Below are 13,754 nucleotides of genomic sequence, written 5' to 3'. Positions count from 1 at the left end.
TCAGAATGCTTCCACTGTGAAGATTGTTGTTTTGTTTCAGAATCATAACCATAAACCCATGATTCATCACCTGTATTAACTTTTCTAAGCACATTATCATCATTATTGACCATTTCCAGATTATCCAGAGCGATTTCTAAGTGAATGTTCTTCTGCTCTGCTGTGAGCAATTTTGGAATGAATTACGCACACACGCGTTTCATTCCTAAATTTTCGGTTAAAATTTCTGAAATGATAGTTTTTAGTATCCCAAGGTTTTCTTCTAGTTCTCGCATAGTCATACGACGATCTTGTTCGATTGCAAGTCGCACCCGCTCAATATTATCTGCGGTTTTTGTCGTCGAAGGTCGGCCGGAACGAGAATCACTATTGACAGAAGTGCGACCATCCTTGAACCGTTTATACCACTCTTTTATTCGTGTTTTGCTCATACACTCGCTTCCGAAGGCCTTTTGCATCATTTCAATAGTTTTCGAACTCGTTTTTCCGAGTTGAAAGCAAAATTTCATGCAAATTCGATGATTTTGTTTTTCAGTCATTTTTGACATTATCAAAATTCGACGAACGCGAAAAAGGCACTGTAAACAAAGACACGCTGCGCATGAACTATACGTCCGACAGGTATCAATAAGTAACCAATAGATTCGTGAGGTTTTACTGTTGACGTTTCTGTCCGGTAGATGTCGCTCGAACACTATGGCGCGAAGATATAAACGTAGGCCCGATACTTTCCGGACAGACCTCATTTATTCACTTAGTAAGAGAGTATTAACTCAGTAATTCTGTAGTTTAGTACGGTTATTTCTAAGTATCGCTACTCGGCTTCTCAGAACCGGAATTTTACTGTGCTAAGCATTATAAACTTGTTTTTTCAGCAATAAATCTTAATCAAGTGCAAACACCAGAGACTGTTTCATAAATACTCCTCTGAAGCCTAGTTCTAAAAAGGTAAGAAACTAAGTTATCTACCTAAACATACCTCGTATAATAAAGGCGCTATCCCTTTAACCAACCTCTGCTTACCTTTTAACTAAGATCCAACTTTTACCAACGCGACAGTATTTTAAACATTATTACGTCTAGCCAGAACACCTCCTCGTCTAGGCATAACACGAGTATACCGATAAGACCTATGTTACTTTCATAAGTGAGTCCTTCATTCCGTTGAGAATAGCTTGCTTTTAATGCTGTAGCTGTTTTCAATGCTTTTCTTCTTAATTTTCCGGCTTGAAAACAGCTTTTTTTCTTGACAGTTTTGTTTCTTTTATCTCTCGTATATCTTTTTTTTTTATAGGACTAGAAGCAGATTTTTTATATACTTGATCAACATACCTATATCCTATATTTTTTGTATTGACTGGTGCTACGACATGAAAACTGAGATACAGAAAAACGTTTCGATTTAGAACATTTTGAAGCTACACTATGATTAGATGATTCTTTTTGCTGCGTTGATGCATTAGGAGCTAATTTGTCGACTGAATTGATATACCGATCCAATATTACCTGTAAAGTTATTCCAAGGTCATTGTTTTAAGCAGTTTTTTTTCCAGGTTTGATTTTGTATACGTAGTTATCTTTCTGGGTGTGAAATGTGCACAGACTATGATCGCCGAATGCATGCAGAATAATTTCTTTCCTCCTTTCTTTCCGAAAAGCAGGTTGTCCTTTACACTCTGCAATTACGCCGCTCAACGCGTTGCAAAAATAGTCAACTTAAGCTTTTGGTCTAGACGAGCATTGGCAAATGCTTTAATGGAGAGGTTTTCATCAGACCACAGTTCAATTTCATGCGGACTGGCTTTACGTAATCTTGCTATTGTAATTATTGTCCATAATCAATCTAACTCCAAATACATAATGTTTTTATTATGTAGGGATTTTTGTTTAGCAATTATATCACGGTCACGAAATTAAGCTGGCCAGCTTACCTTTTTATTTCAGCTCTCGCACGGATTGCAAGGGGGGAAGGGGGATCTCGTACAGCACGTTGTGTCTTTGTGCATTGTCCGATTGTCGGTTGCGGTGTCTCTCGCTCGCAGTTTCGCCCTCGATGGCGAAACTTACCACTCACGCACACACTCGTACACACTCAGTTCCGTCAAATATCTCCCCTCGATCCTCGTAGCTGATCTGTCTTCGCGCTCCCAGGAATACTCGGAACAAGCTCAGAAAATCTTCTGAGCTTGTTCAATAACCATACGGCACGGCTTTGCGATCGGTAGTTATTCTGATATGCGGCTCTCCGTATTGGTAGATAGTCCTGCACTTTTGGCCAAGCGTGACGATGGCTAATCCCTCACTCGTTCGTTTTCAATCGCGCGCGTTCCTGCTCGTCGTGTGCCGAATTCCCTCGTTACATTTTTCGTCTCCCGGTAAGTGCTGCCCCCGCCGGCAGCCACTAGGTTAGGCCATTAGCGCTAATTTGACGCTTACCGTCACAATATAATTGTAAAAAGTCACGAATTGCTATGGGAATAATAAAATAATCTGTAAATAACTAGAAACAAAAACTTTTAAAACAAGTAAAACAAAAATAAATCATTGTTATCTCCATAGCAACAAAAGCATATATAAAAGAGAAAAAAGCTGGCGGGAGACAGTTTTTCTTTGTATATCTCAGAGACAGGTTGGTTATGTTATTTTAACTAATAAATTGTAAAATAAATTTATATCATGATAATGAATTTCATTTACTTAGATTTAAAATCATTCTTCGGTTATTTATTTAATTATTTTCAATAAAAATCATGTAAAAATTACTAGTTGAGAAGAAAATTGTTCAATACTTCATTTCGTAGTTTACATAGTCTAAAAAATTATCATAGTTTGATTGGCTGATATGTCAAGATTAACAATAACATGTGTAAAAATTAAAACAATAGTCAATGTAAATTTAACATATAAAAATCCGTTTCGAAAAAGGCTATTATATTGAAAATCGAATCAACTTTTGATTATTTGGCATTAGATAGACGATTTGAATCTTTTATTGTTACTATTGTGAATCAGTTTTATAAAGATCAAACCTCAATACTTTAATATTATGTGATGCGTGTATATATACATTCAACAACTCAATTTGACGAATCCAATAATTTAAAAAAAAACACATCTCAGCAAATTAATCGTGCATGCTTGTATATACGAGGTCTGTCCGGAAAGTATCGGGCCTACGTTTATATCTTCGCGCCATAGTGTTCGAGCGACCTCTACCGGACAGAAACGTCAACAGTAAAGCCTCACGAATCTATTGGTTACTTATTGATACCTGTCGGACGTATAGTTCATGCGCAGCGTGTCTTTGTTTACAGTGCCTTTTTCGCGTTCGTCGAATTTTGATATTGTCAAAAATGACTGAAAAACAAGATCATCGAATTTGCATCAAATTTTGCTTTCAACTCGGAAAAACGAGTTCGAAAACTATTGAAATGATGCAAAAGGCCTTCGGAAGCGAGTGTATGAGCAAAACACGAATAAAAGAGTGGTATAAACGGTTCAAGGATGGTCGCACTTCTGTCAATAGTGATTCTCGTTCCGGCCGACCTTCGACGACAAAAACCGCAGATAATATTGAGCGGGTGCGACTTGCAATCGAACAAGATCGTCGTATGACTATGCGAGAACTAGAAGAAAACCTTGGGATACTAAAAACTATCATTTCAGAAATTTTAACCGAAAATTTAGGAATGAAACGCGTGTGTGAAAAATTCATTCCAAAATTGCTCACAGCAGAGCAGAAGAACATTCGCTTAGAAATCGCTCTGGATAATCTGGAAATGGTCAATAATGATGATAATGTGCTTAGAAAAGTTAATACAGGTAATGAATCATGGGTTTATTGTTATGATCCTGAAACAAAACAACAATCTTCACAGTGGAAGCATTCTGAATCGCCAAGACCAAAAAAAGCACGTCAAAGTCGGAGCAATGTTAAGTCAATGTTGATTGTTTTTTTCGATTGTGAAGGTATTGTACATCACGAATATGCACCAACAGGTCAGACAATTAATAAAGAATACTACGTTCAAATTTTGAAATGTTTGTGTGATGCTGTAAGAAAAAAAACGGCCGCACTTTTGGGAAAGTGGAGACTGGCTTCTCCATCACGATAATGCGCCAGCGCATTCATCCAATCTTGTGCAGCAGTTTTTGAGCAAACACAATATCGCATTGCTTCGACAACCTCCATACAGTCCCGACATAGCCCCTTGTGACATTTGGCTGTTTCCAAAACTAAAAAAACCACTCAAAGGACACTGATTCGATGACAAAACAACGGTTGAAAACAATGCGACGAGTGTACTTAAGGCTATCCCTAAAAGTGAGGTCCAGGACTGTTTTGAAAAGTGGGAACGTCGATGGAACCGTGTTATTCATTCAAGTGGGGATTACTGTGAAGGATGTCACCCACCAGATGATAAAGAATAACGCTAGCACGAAAATATAAAGGTAGGCCCGATACTTTCCGGACAGACCTCGTATATTCAACAAATTTATATTGATTAATAAAAAAAAGATTGATTTATCGTATTTCAACTTTAAAAAATACCTACTTATCTAACACAATGTCATTAGCTTCTTTTGACAAAGCAATTTCCTCCTGTAACACGATACTGCAAGATTTGATAGCAACCTCTTCAATTTTGGGTTCAACAATTCTTTCAAAACGCTTGAGCAATGTGTCTGAATCTGTGCAACCATTCATTGTAGACAGTAATAAATTCATTTTAGTTTTCCTAATACCCGAATTTATAATGTCTATTAATTATAAAAATAAAGCGTATGTAATTAATAAACGATTTTAAGAAAAACTATATATTACTTCAGCCGCCTTGGCATTTAAGACAAATAAATTATGTTTGTCATCGCCTTCTCTGAACAGCTTACCAGTTTTAATCTTATGAATCTTAAAACATTTATAGCACTTGATATGATAAATGTATCATAATTTTGTTTGTACTTTTTCCTCTGCAAATCTAAAAGATAATGGAATATTTTACTCAGAACACCACATCTGTTTGGCTAATACTCGTACACTGGGTTCATGTATTTCTCTCCCAGCGAGAATAGCATTTTCAGGTTCATCTTAAATACTCTCACTGTCTTGCTAAAAACCATAACAACGATAATTATCAGAATCAGTGATATTTTATCTATAAATGTTACGTAAAGACATAGATTTTCATACTAAATTCTAATGCAATCTGCTATGAACGCTTTGTTTATATACGTACCTCATATAACCTCTTCATAGCCTGTCTCTTTTCTCTCTTAATTACTGATGATTTTTGTTTAATTGACCTTTGCGACTGCCTATTGTAATACGCTCAGTATTTCTCCATTTTTCGCTTTTTTCGGCGTCATTGACTTCTTCATTCATTTAATTGAAATCAATTCACTCTCAAAACAAATCAAAGAAAACCTTGTATAAAGTCGATTGCAATTTCGTCTCAATCTCTCAGCCACCGCAGACTTACCATGTACTATACACTATATACTATATACGTTTTAGAGGTTATACACGCTAGGATTTACAAGTCACTAACTCTTGTAAAGGTACTACCTCATTGATCAGTGAAAAAAGCGAGCAGAAAAAAAATCAAGTTGACAACTATTTATTTTCGTATGTAATAAATAGTATTAAAAGTTGCAGTTTCTGGCAGTAATGTTGCTTCGCAATTAATAATAAAATTTTTCAGTATAAACACGTACTTTAGTTCACAAGTTTATTTTTTAGCTTGCATTTGACTTCGGCTTTCGCCCTGGAGCCTCCTTAAACGGTTTAAATAGATAGTCCTACATAATATCTCACGGGTCCCACGATTTATCTCAAACAAATTTACCGGAAATGATCAACAACTCACAGTAGTTAAAGAAGAAACTAAAAAGTTTTACGCAAGTAAAAATAGGCTCAAAACCGTCCAAATTAACTTATCAGTAAACTTCCCAAGTCTTCTATCACCAACACACCAGGCTCAAAAATTATAAGCTTATGAATGCTTTAATAAATTCTAATTTATTTGTTACATGCATACTTTAAAACAAAGACAGAATATTTACTGCAGTATTTTACTAAATTTCATGTAGATATATCCATATAGTATTAGATTTACTTATTATCTCAATATGCTAGATGAATTATAAATAAACTTGAAGCAAATATAAAAATATAATTATGAGTTTTTCCTTTTTATATTGAATTTTATCTAATAATATAAAAACACAATCATAATGTCTTATTCTTCTTGATTAGTAGTGCTATTTTCAACACAGGTTTGTAAGAAATAAATTAAATGCATACATATGGTTACATAATACAAAAGTTGTGATATTTTTGAACTGAAAGAATTAATCCTCTAGATTTTCCTTCTTCAATCAGACTTAGATCTAATTAAAAAATTCTACTCAATTTCTAACTACGTATAAAGAGCTGGTATAAAGAATTTTATATTTTGTTTCAAGTATTTGAAAAAGTAATTGGTTGAGCTTCTAAAGTATTTTTATATTAATGCATGTATATATACGACAATTTGTATAAAATTTAATTATATAAGGTAATAATAACTTCATTATAAAATCATAAAATTATCTATTAATAAGAAAAAGAGAATCCATTAATAGTAATAATCATTATTATATAATTTCAAATTTGTTTATTATAACTATATGTGACAGTTAATCAGAAACATATTATAGTCGTATACATTGCTAGTTTTCTTCAGTAATAATTGTTTTCTCATGTGAGATTTGTCAATGTTATAACGTTTTCTCAACTTATATCATTGCATTAGCTAATTATTTCGTTTATAGTAAATATAGGCTGAGAAAAACATCAAATACACTTACAAAAACCATTTTTTCAATTCTTATTATTATTCTAACTGAAAAATATTCAGCAAAACAAAAATAATTATTTATCATTGATACTGTTATACTTTATGTCCTTATCATACTTGGAAAAAATTTAGAGAAGATATCTCTGTCACTTCATGATAAATATTTTATATTAGTAAGATTTTAATTAATTTTTAATAATATTTTAATTAATTGATTAATAACTATTCACCATCTGTTATACACTAGAGAAACGAAATTTGATCCAGAGAATTGAATAAAATTTAAAATTGAGAGAAATAAAAAATCTGTTAATATTGTCTGTTATTATAATTAATATAATATTTACACATAGATTTTTTAGACATCTTTTGATTGAATTAATTCGAGGACATATTTGCCACAGACGGTTTGAATCGATTAATTTTATGAAAATCTATTTTAATCAAATACTACCTAAATGTTACCATTCCTATCTAATCAATATCTACTGTTTTCTGTGCATACCAAGAAAATTTTATGAAACTGATTTTTGGTAAATTTTGATTTAATTTAAATAAAAAAATTTCTTGATTAAAACAATTAGCATTTATATCACGCAATGTTATCGTATCGCTTTTAATAATACTAGAAGTCATTAGCGCGCTACGCGCGCCATAGATTAATCATGACATTTTGAACTGAACAAACAATAATTATTTAATTACACACATGATTATTGCACGTTAGATAAATTCTTCTATATATAAAGTTCTTTGTAAACATAATTTTTAACTGTAAAACTATCACGTTGTTGATTCCCTAGGTAACTTTTGAGTGTTTCCCATGAACGTACTCTAGACATTGCTACATACAATTGCCCATGATTGAAAACATCTCTTCGAAGATCAATAGCAATATTATCAAATGTTTGACCTTGAGCTTTATTGATTGTCATAGCAAATGCTAATTTGACAGGAACTTGACGTTTTCTGAATGTAAATGGGTATTCATTTTCGCACGTTAATGAAATACGATTTAAAAATACAATACTATTTGATTTGTCTCCCGTTAAAACTTGACATTTCAATAAATGATTCGAAAAATCTAATACTCGTAAACGCGTACCATTACATAAACCTTCGTGTATACTTATGTTTCTAATGAGCATGACAATACAATTTTTCCTCAATCGTAATTCATATGGAGGTAAACTGGAAGGATGTAACGTATTTAAATATTCCGGTAAGATTATTTCTTGAAAATCACCGTTATCACAATTATCGGTACTGTCAATTGCAGTATATATATGTTCTGTCGCTATATCTAGTAAGTCGGTAACTAATTTATTTAATTCATCAACATCCACATTTCGAGCAGATAATATAGCACATTTACTCATAACATCAAATTGCTTTTCTATAATTAGTCTTTGAAATACACTGCGGACAACATCATCATTATAGTTCAAGATACAATGCTCGGGTAAAGTTAAATTGTCACGTTGGTCATTTAGACTTCCATCGCCAACTAATATTAAAAATTTTGCGAAATCAACTTCATTAGGTAATGCTCTCATATTAGTGGTAAGATTGTATTTAATGAAATGTCTCCATAATTCACTGTATTTAATAGAAAGGTTCAAGGTTTCAGTACGCGTTCCATTGATTTTAATTGGTAAAAGTTGCCTAAAATCGCCCCCTAAAACCATAATTTTACCACCAAATGGTAAATCATTGTTCATAAACTTTTGTAATGTTCTATTCACTATTTCTAATGCGTATCTTGGAGCCATAGGCGCTTCGTCCCAAATGAAAACTTTTGTTTCTTTTAGTAGAAGACCATCCTTAGATTGTGCAGTTATACTTGATGATGAGTCACTGTACATAGGAACAGGAAGCCCGAATGTTTTATATACTGTTTTTCCTTGTGGAAGTAATACTGCGGCAATTCCAGTGAATGCCATTGAAGATACTTTGATATTTTTTGAGCACAGTAGATTATAAATAGTTGTGTAAATGAAAGTTTTTCCTGATCCTCCTGGACCGTCGATGTAGTATATACAATTATTATCATGATTATTTGTATCATTTGCTAAGTTCAAAACAACGTCGACAATTTCTTTCTGTTGTTCATTCAATAACTGATATTGTCGTTCTCCAATTTCTGTAAAATTTGATTGTAATGATTCATTATCGTTTTCTAATAATAAATGACTAACTACTGTTTGATCCATAGTAGGGTAGTCGGCCAAACTCTTACCTTCATAAATCAATAAATTGTTAATGTCTGCATATGCCATTTGATGACTCATAATAACGTCGTGTGTTCGCGAAAAATCTTCCGATAATGCATCTTTGAATTTGTCCCATAATTTTTCAGGATGTATTGGTTGACAATGTATTAAAATTCGAACAAACAATTGTCGCAGCCTACGTGGCATCATCCACATTATTGCTTCCTCCATTGCTTTAACCCATTCTTGGTCGTCTTCTATTAATCCTAATTCTAGGCAAGCTGCTGTAAACGAAGGTTGAATTATACCATTAACAGTTTTTAATGAATCGAAGATCGTAGCTCCTCTTACATGCAACAGTAACAATCGTAAGTGAAATAGCTCAGGCTGTGTAGGACTTACAGAAAACATTCGTCCGATGCAATTGAAATGCTTTTTACGTACTGTCCATTTCGTTACCATAATGCCATTAATTTTTTCTTTCTTATAAGTAAACTATGATGGAATATCACTATATAAATACTGATGTGCAGTATTATTTTCAATATTTAATTTGAAATAATCAAGTAATTTACTACTCGTTTGATTAAGGTTTTCTACAATGTTTTCTGTGTTACTCGAAATTACTACGTATTGATGCTGTGGTAAATGAACTGGTAATCGTTCAATGGCATGACTTTTATCTTGTAGTGGTTTACTAAAAATTCGATAACATGCTTCAACAGGTCCAACATATCGAGTTTCTATAAAATTATTGACTTCAATGGTGATTGATATAATTGCTAGCTGAATTTTCATTCCCAATAGTTACAGTCGCTGCGTCGTGTCCTTTATAGATATATTTATATAAATATTTGACAGCTCGAACACTTGATACGATTTCTACATTTATGTGACAATCAAACATTTCTAATAATTCACGACAATATGGTACTACCCATCGGTTATCAACTACGTGACCATTAAATAACGTATGAGTAACACCATTATTTGACCTTTGATAATGAGGATAGCCAGTTTCATCCATAACAGTTTCATTTTGGAATTGTTTGGGAAATTTTTTTGAACATTTATTATCTACCATACACCAATCACCGCAAGGTCAGTGTGTCATATTTCTATCAACTATGTCATATAAAATAGGATCAGTATTTTTATTTGGAAGTTCAGCTGATATAAATTTATTAACCATTTCAGGTGTCGTTATTTTATAGCCGCTTTTTAAAGTTATCAACAAATGCATATGGGGCAAACCACGTTTTTGAAATTCTACAACATAAACGTAAGATGCTACCTCTCCAAAAAACTTTTTTTTTATAACTACGTCAAGTAGACGATTTTTTTTTTAAATGAAATACGCGAGCTACAATATCAGGTCGATCACAAGCCTGTTGACCTGGTAAAAGATTTTCTTGTATCTCTTTCCATTTAGGATTACAAGTCATGGTGAGAAAAATGTCTGGTTTACCAGTTTTAGCAACTAAAGCCATTGCATCTTGGTAACTTTGTTACATGTGACGGGGGAACCTAAAAAAGTTGATGGTAAAATAACAGTTTTTCCTACTTGCCCATCAATATCATTAGCAGAATTTTGTAAGTAATCATGCAATCCTTGGTACGTGTCCGCTTTTATTTCTGTTTGATGATCTTTGCACCACTGAATCCTATCTTTTTCGACTTTATCATAAGAGTCTACAACCCATTGTTGAAATAAGCGACGACCCATTACAATAGCATTAAATTCGTCTGGCCTCACAGCGATTTTATATTTTGTATAGGCTAATCGCGTTATTCGTCGAGTTGGATCATTATCATTTCTCTTAATACGCTCTAAGTTTCTATGTCAACTTCGTGATCCATAAGGATAAAATAATGGATATATCCATGGTTCCACGTTTGGATCCATAGTACTAACACATTGTAAAAATTTTGTATTTTTGTTTCTAATAGTAACAAAAGATTCCGGAATTTCACCATCGGCAGTGGTTGAAAAAATAGCAGCAACCTCATTCGTTCGCTGAAAATTGAATCTACCCCTGTCAGTTCCTGGTTTTAAAGAAAATAATAACTCTAATTCAGATTCATTTTCCGAATTCATTAACAATCGCTAATCGTTTATTTCCTGTTTCATCATTGCGTAAGATTGTGCAAAAACATTATTCTCCCGTATTATCTTGTCCAAAATTGAAATTGTTTTATAATCAAAATGAGGATTTCGAGACAGTCTGATATCAAGAGCTTCATCTTGATCAACAAAAAACAGTTGTCCATATGCCGGGTTTTCATTTTCAGAAGGATATAAAACTGTGTTAATTTGATAATAAATTTGCCCATGAATTTTAAAACAATATGGTCAAGAACGGCGAGATTGAAAATTAACTAAATTAGCATTGAAAGAGGCAAATGATAGTGAGTTATTGTAATATCGAATGTTTTCAAAAAAATTATTAGATTTTGAATGAGTCCCATCAAATAAAGATGAAAGTTCTTGTGGAAAATCTTGTGTTTCATTTAAAGCTACTGCTCCATGAGATTAGCAATCATTAAAAGATAGACCTCTATTAGCAACTTTTTCAGCCTCGAAGTGTTTTGCATTGCAATGTGTACATACAACATCCATTTTCCCTAAATAATCTTGCTGTATTGCATTATTTTGACAGTCATCATATACAGACTCACATGCAATTTGACGGCGACGTCTCTGGTTTTGTGCATTTCTTAAGCGTCTTTGAATTTGAAACTCTTGTTCTTCCTCTGGGGTACGAACAATTTTCCTTCTACCCATCGTAAGTCAGAATTCTAGAGTCTATTGTTAGTCAAATTTCCAAAAAAATGTTAAAGAATTATGATTATTTATGTAATTGTTGATATCAAGTTGTTCCTTGTTGTTTTAATAGTATTGGGTATGGTATATATTTTTGTTTATTTTTTTATTAATATTGTAATTGTAATAATTTGGTAATGGTTGGTTTTTCAATAAAATTATTTTTTCAATTTTTTTTTTCTTTGTATTGGTTAAAATATCATTAATGGTTCAATTCTCATGTGTAGTAATTTTGAAGTAATAATTTAATGATGATAATTCAATAAGTTCAATTTAAAAATAGAAGATAAAATTCAAATAGTTAAATTTGAAGACATGGTTAAGTCAGAAATGTTGTATAATTTGTCAAATATAAAGTTTTATCAGCTTTTTTATTAAAAATACAACAAACTTTTTCAACTTTTAACTATAGCATTAAAATTGTAACACATACAATAGAAAAAAATAAATAAAACCACAAAGCTGATGATGCTCGTTAAACCTGTAAAAAAAATAAATTAATTAATTTATGTAAATATTAGTAAATAATATTGAACATTTTCAAGTTTCATATAATTTAAACAAATAAAAATTGTTCAATAAGATAATACTATCATAAACCGATATATTCAATTATAAGTTTTAAGATAAGATAAACATATTTGGTAAATTGATATCAAGACTCGGTTATGAAAATTCCAGAAAATGTTTATAATAAAGCTTGAATAAAAAGTAGATTAAAAAGCTAATTTTTAAAAAAGTACCGTAGTCAAATTTGATGAGGCAGCAAAATGCCTGAAGTCGAGGACTGTGAAGATGGCCCCCGGGTTTTTATGGGAAATTGCTAGCGAAAATGGGAAAACGGCATTAATTCCGCTAATTGTCCCTGATACTCGTAGTAATTTCCCATTTTCGATTAGTCAACGGGAAATGTGTGAAAATTGGCATTTTCTCCTGGCACCGGAAGTGGCCTCTTTCTCTAATAATTGTTGTTGAATAATTACGATTGATGGCTTAAAATTAAGATTTCAATATCCCCCGTCATCCCCCGTATTCGCATTTATGCTAAATGTTACTCATTTTAAATAAAAATTGTTCATAACTTTGATGCTTTGAATGGCGGGAAATCGGTGTCAGTCCGTATTTCTGCGTTCCGTGGTCCAGATAACACAGCTGGTGTCGCATACATATACTGGACACTTGTTAGAGTCGTCTGCTCTTAAACAATAATAATACCTAATCTGATAATAATACTTTCTTGTACAGTTAACCTCATAAGCCATGTTTTCGTTTAAACAATTTTCCTTTTGTCGATATTCTATCCAAAATTGAGGAAAATGTAAAAATTAGTAATATGCAGCAGTTAGTCGATAAAACAGGTCAAACGTTTGCTAATCACCAGATATCCCTATATGAGTTCTACATTGCGTAATTATAATAATAAGTAATTCAAATTCTACTCAATTAACCATTCACATTTTATGTACATATACATAAATAATTTTTTCTAAGGTTTTCTATAAGTTTGTCAACATGCCAATTTTATAATTAATATTTTAACTATATAAAATAACATAATTCTGAACAAAGTAATAAAAAAATTGAATTGACTAGTTAAAATTGAAAAAAAACAATCATTGATCAAAATCTTATAGCTTAGTTTTATATTTGTTGAATTATTTAATAACGAACTTAATTTTACTTCCATTCTTCTTAACAATATAAAGTAATAATCCATTGTAGCATATTATAAAAATACTTCAATATATTGAAGTATTTTCTATACTTCAATAAGAAATACGGACTGACATCGATTTCCCGCCATACAAAGCATCAAAGTTATGAACAATTTTTATTTAAAATGAGTAACATTTAGCATAAATGCGAATACGGGGGATG

At 32.2% G+C, this 13,754-nt stretch overlaps 2 protein-coding genes across 2 annotated transcripts in view; one reads left to right on the top strand and one right to left on the bottom strand.

Moving 5' to 3' along the window:
- The first annotated feature begins 6,404 nt into the window (after positions 1-6,404).
- LOC131671558 (ras-related protein Rab-32) overlaps positions 6,405-13,754 on the top strand; it is a 650,568-nt gene continuing 643,218 nt past the window's right edge. The window contains exon 1 of the mRNA XM_058948077.1: positions 6,405-6,557. The gene's annotated coding sequence lies outside the window, so the exon portion shown is untranslated. The remainder of the gene's footprint in view (positions 6,558-13,754) is intronic.
- LOC131671970 (ATP-dependent DNA helicase pif1-like) lies at positions 7,577-9,514 on the bottom strand. The gene has a single exon (XM_058948828.1). It carries the CDS (start codon positions 9,512-9,514, stop codon positions 7,577-7,579), a length of 1,938 nt encoding a protein of 645 aa, XP_058804811.1.

The sequence above is a fragment of the Phymastichus coffea genome, unplaced genomic scaffold (genome assembly GCF_024137745.1).
Source record: "Phymastichus coffea isolate CEN01 unplaced genomic scaffold, Cenicafe_Pcof_1.1 PCOF00010, whole genome shotgun sequence".
In the NCBI taxonomy this organism is placed as follows: domain Eukaryota; kingdom Metazoa; phylum Arthropoda; class Insecta; order Hymenoptera; family Eulophidae; genus Phymastichus; species Phymastichus coffea.
This window is presented reverse-complemented; position numbering and strand designations above follow the sequence as displayed.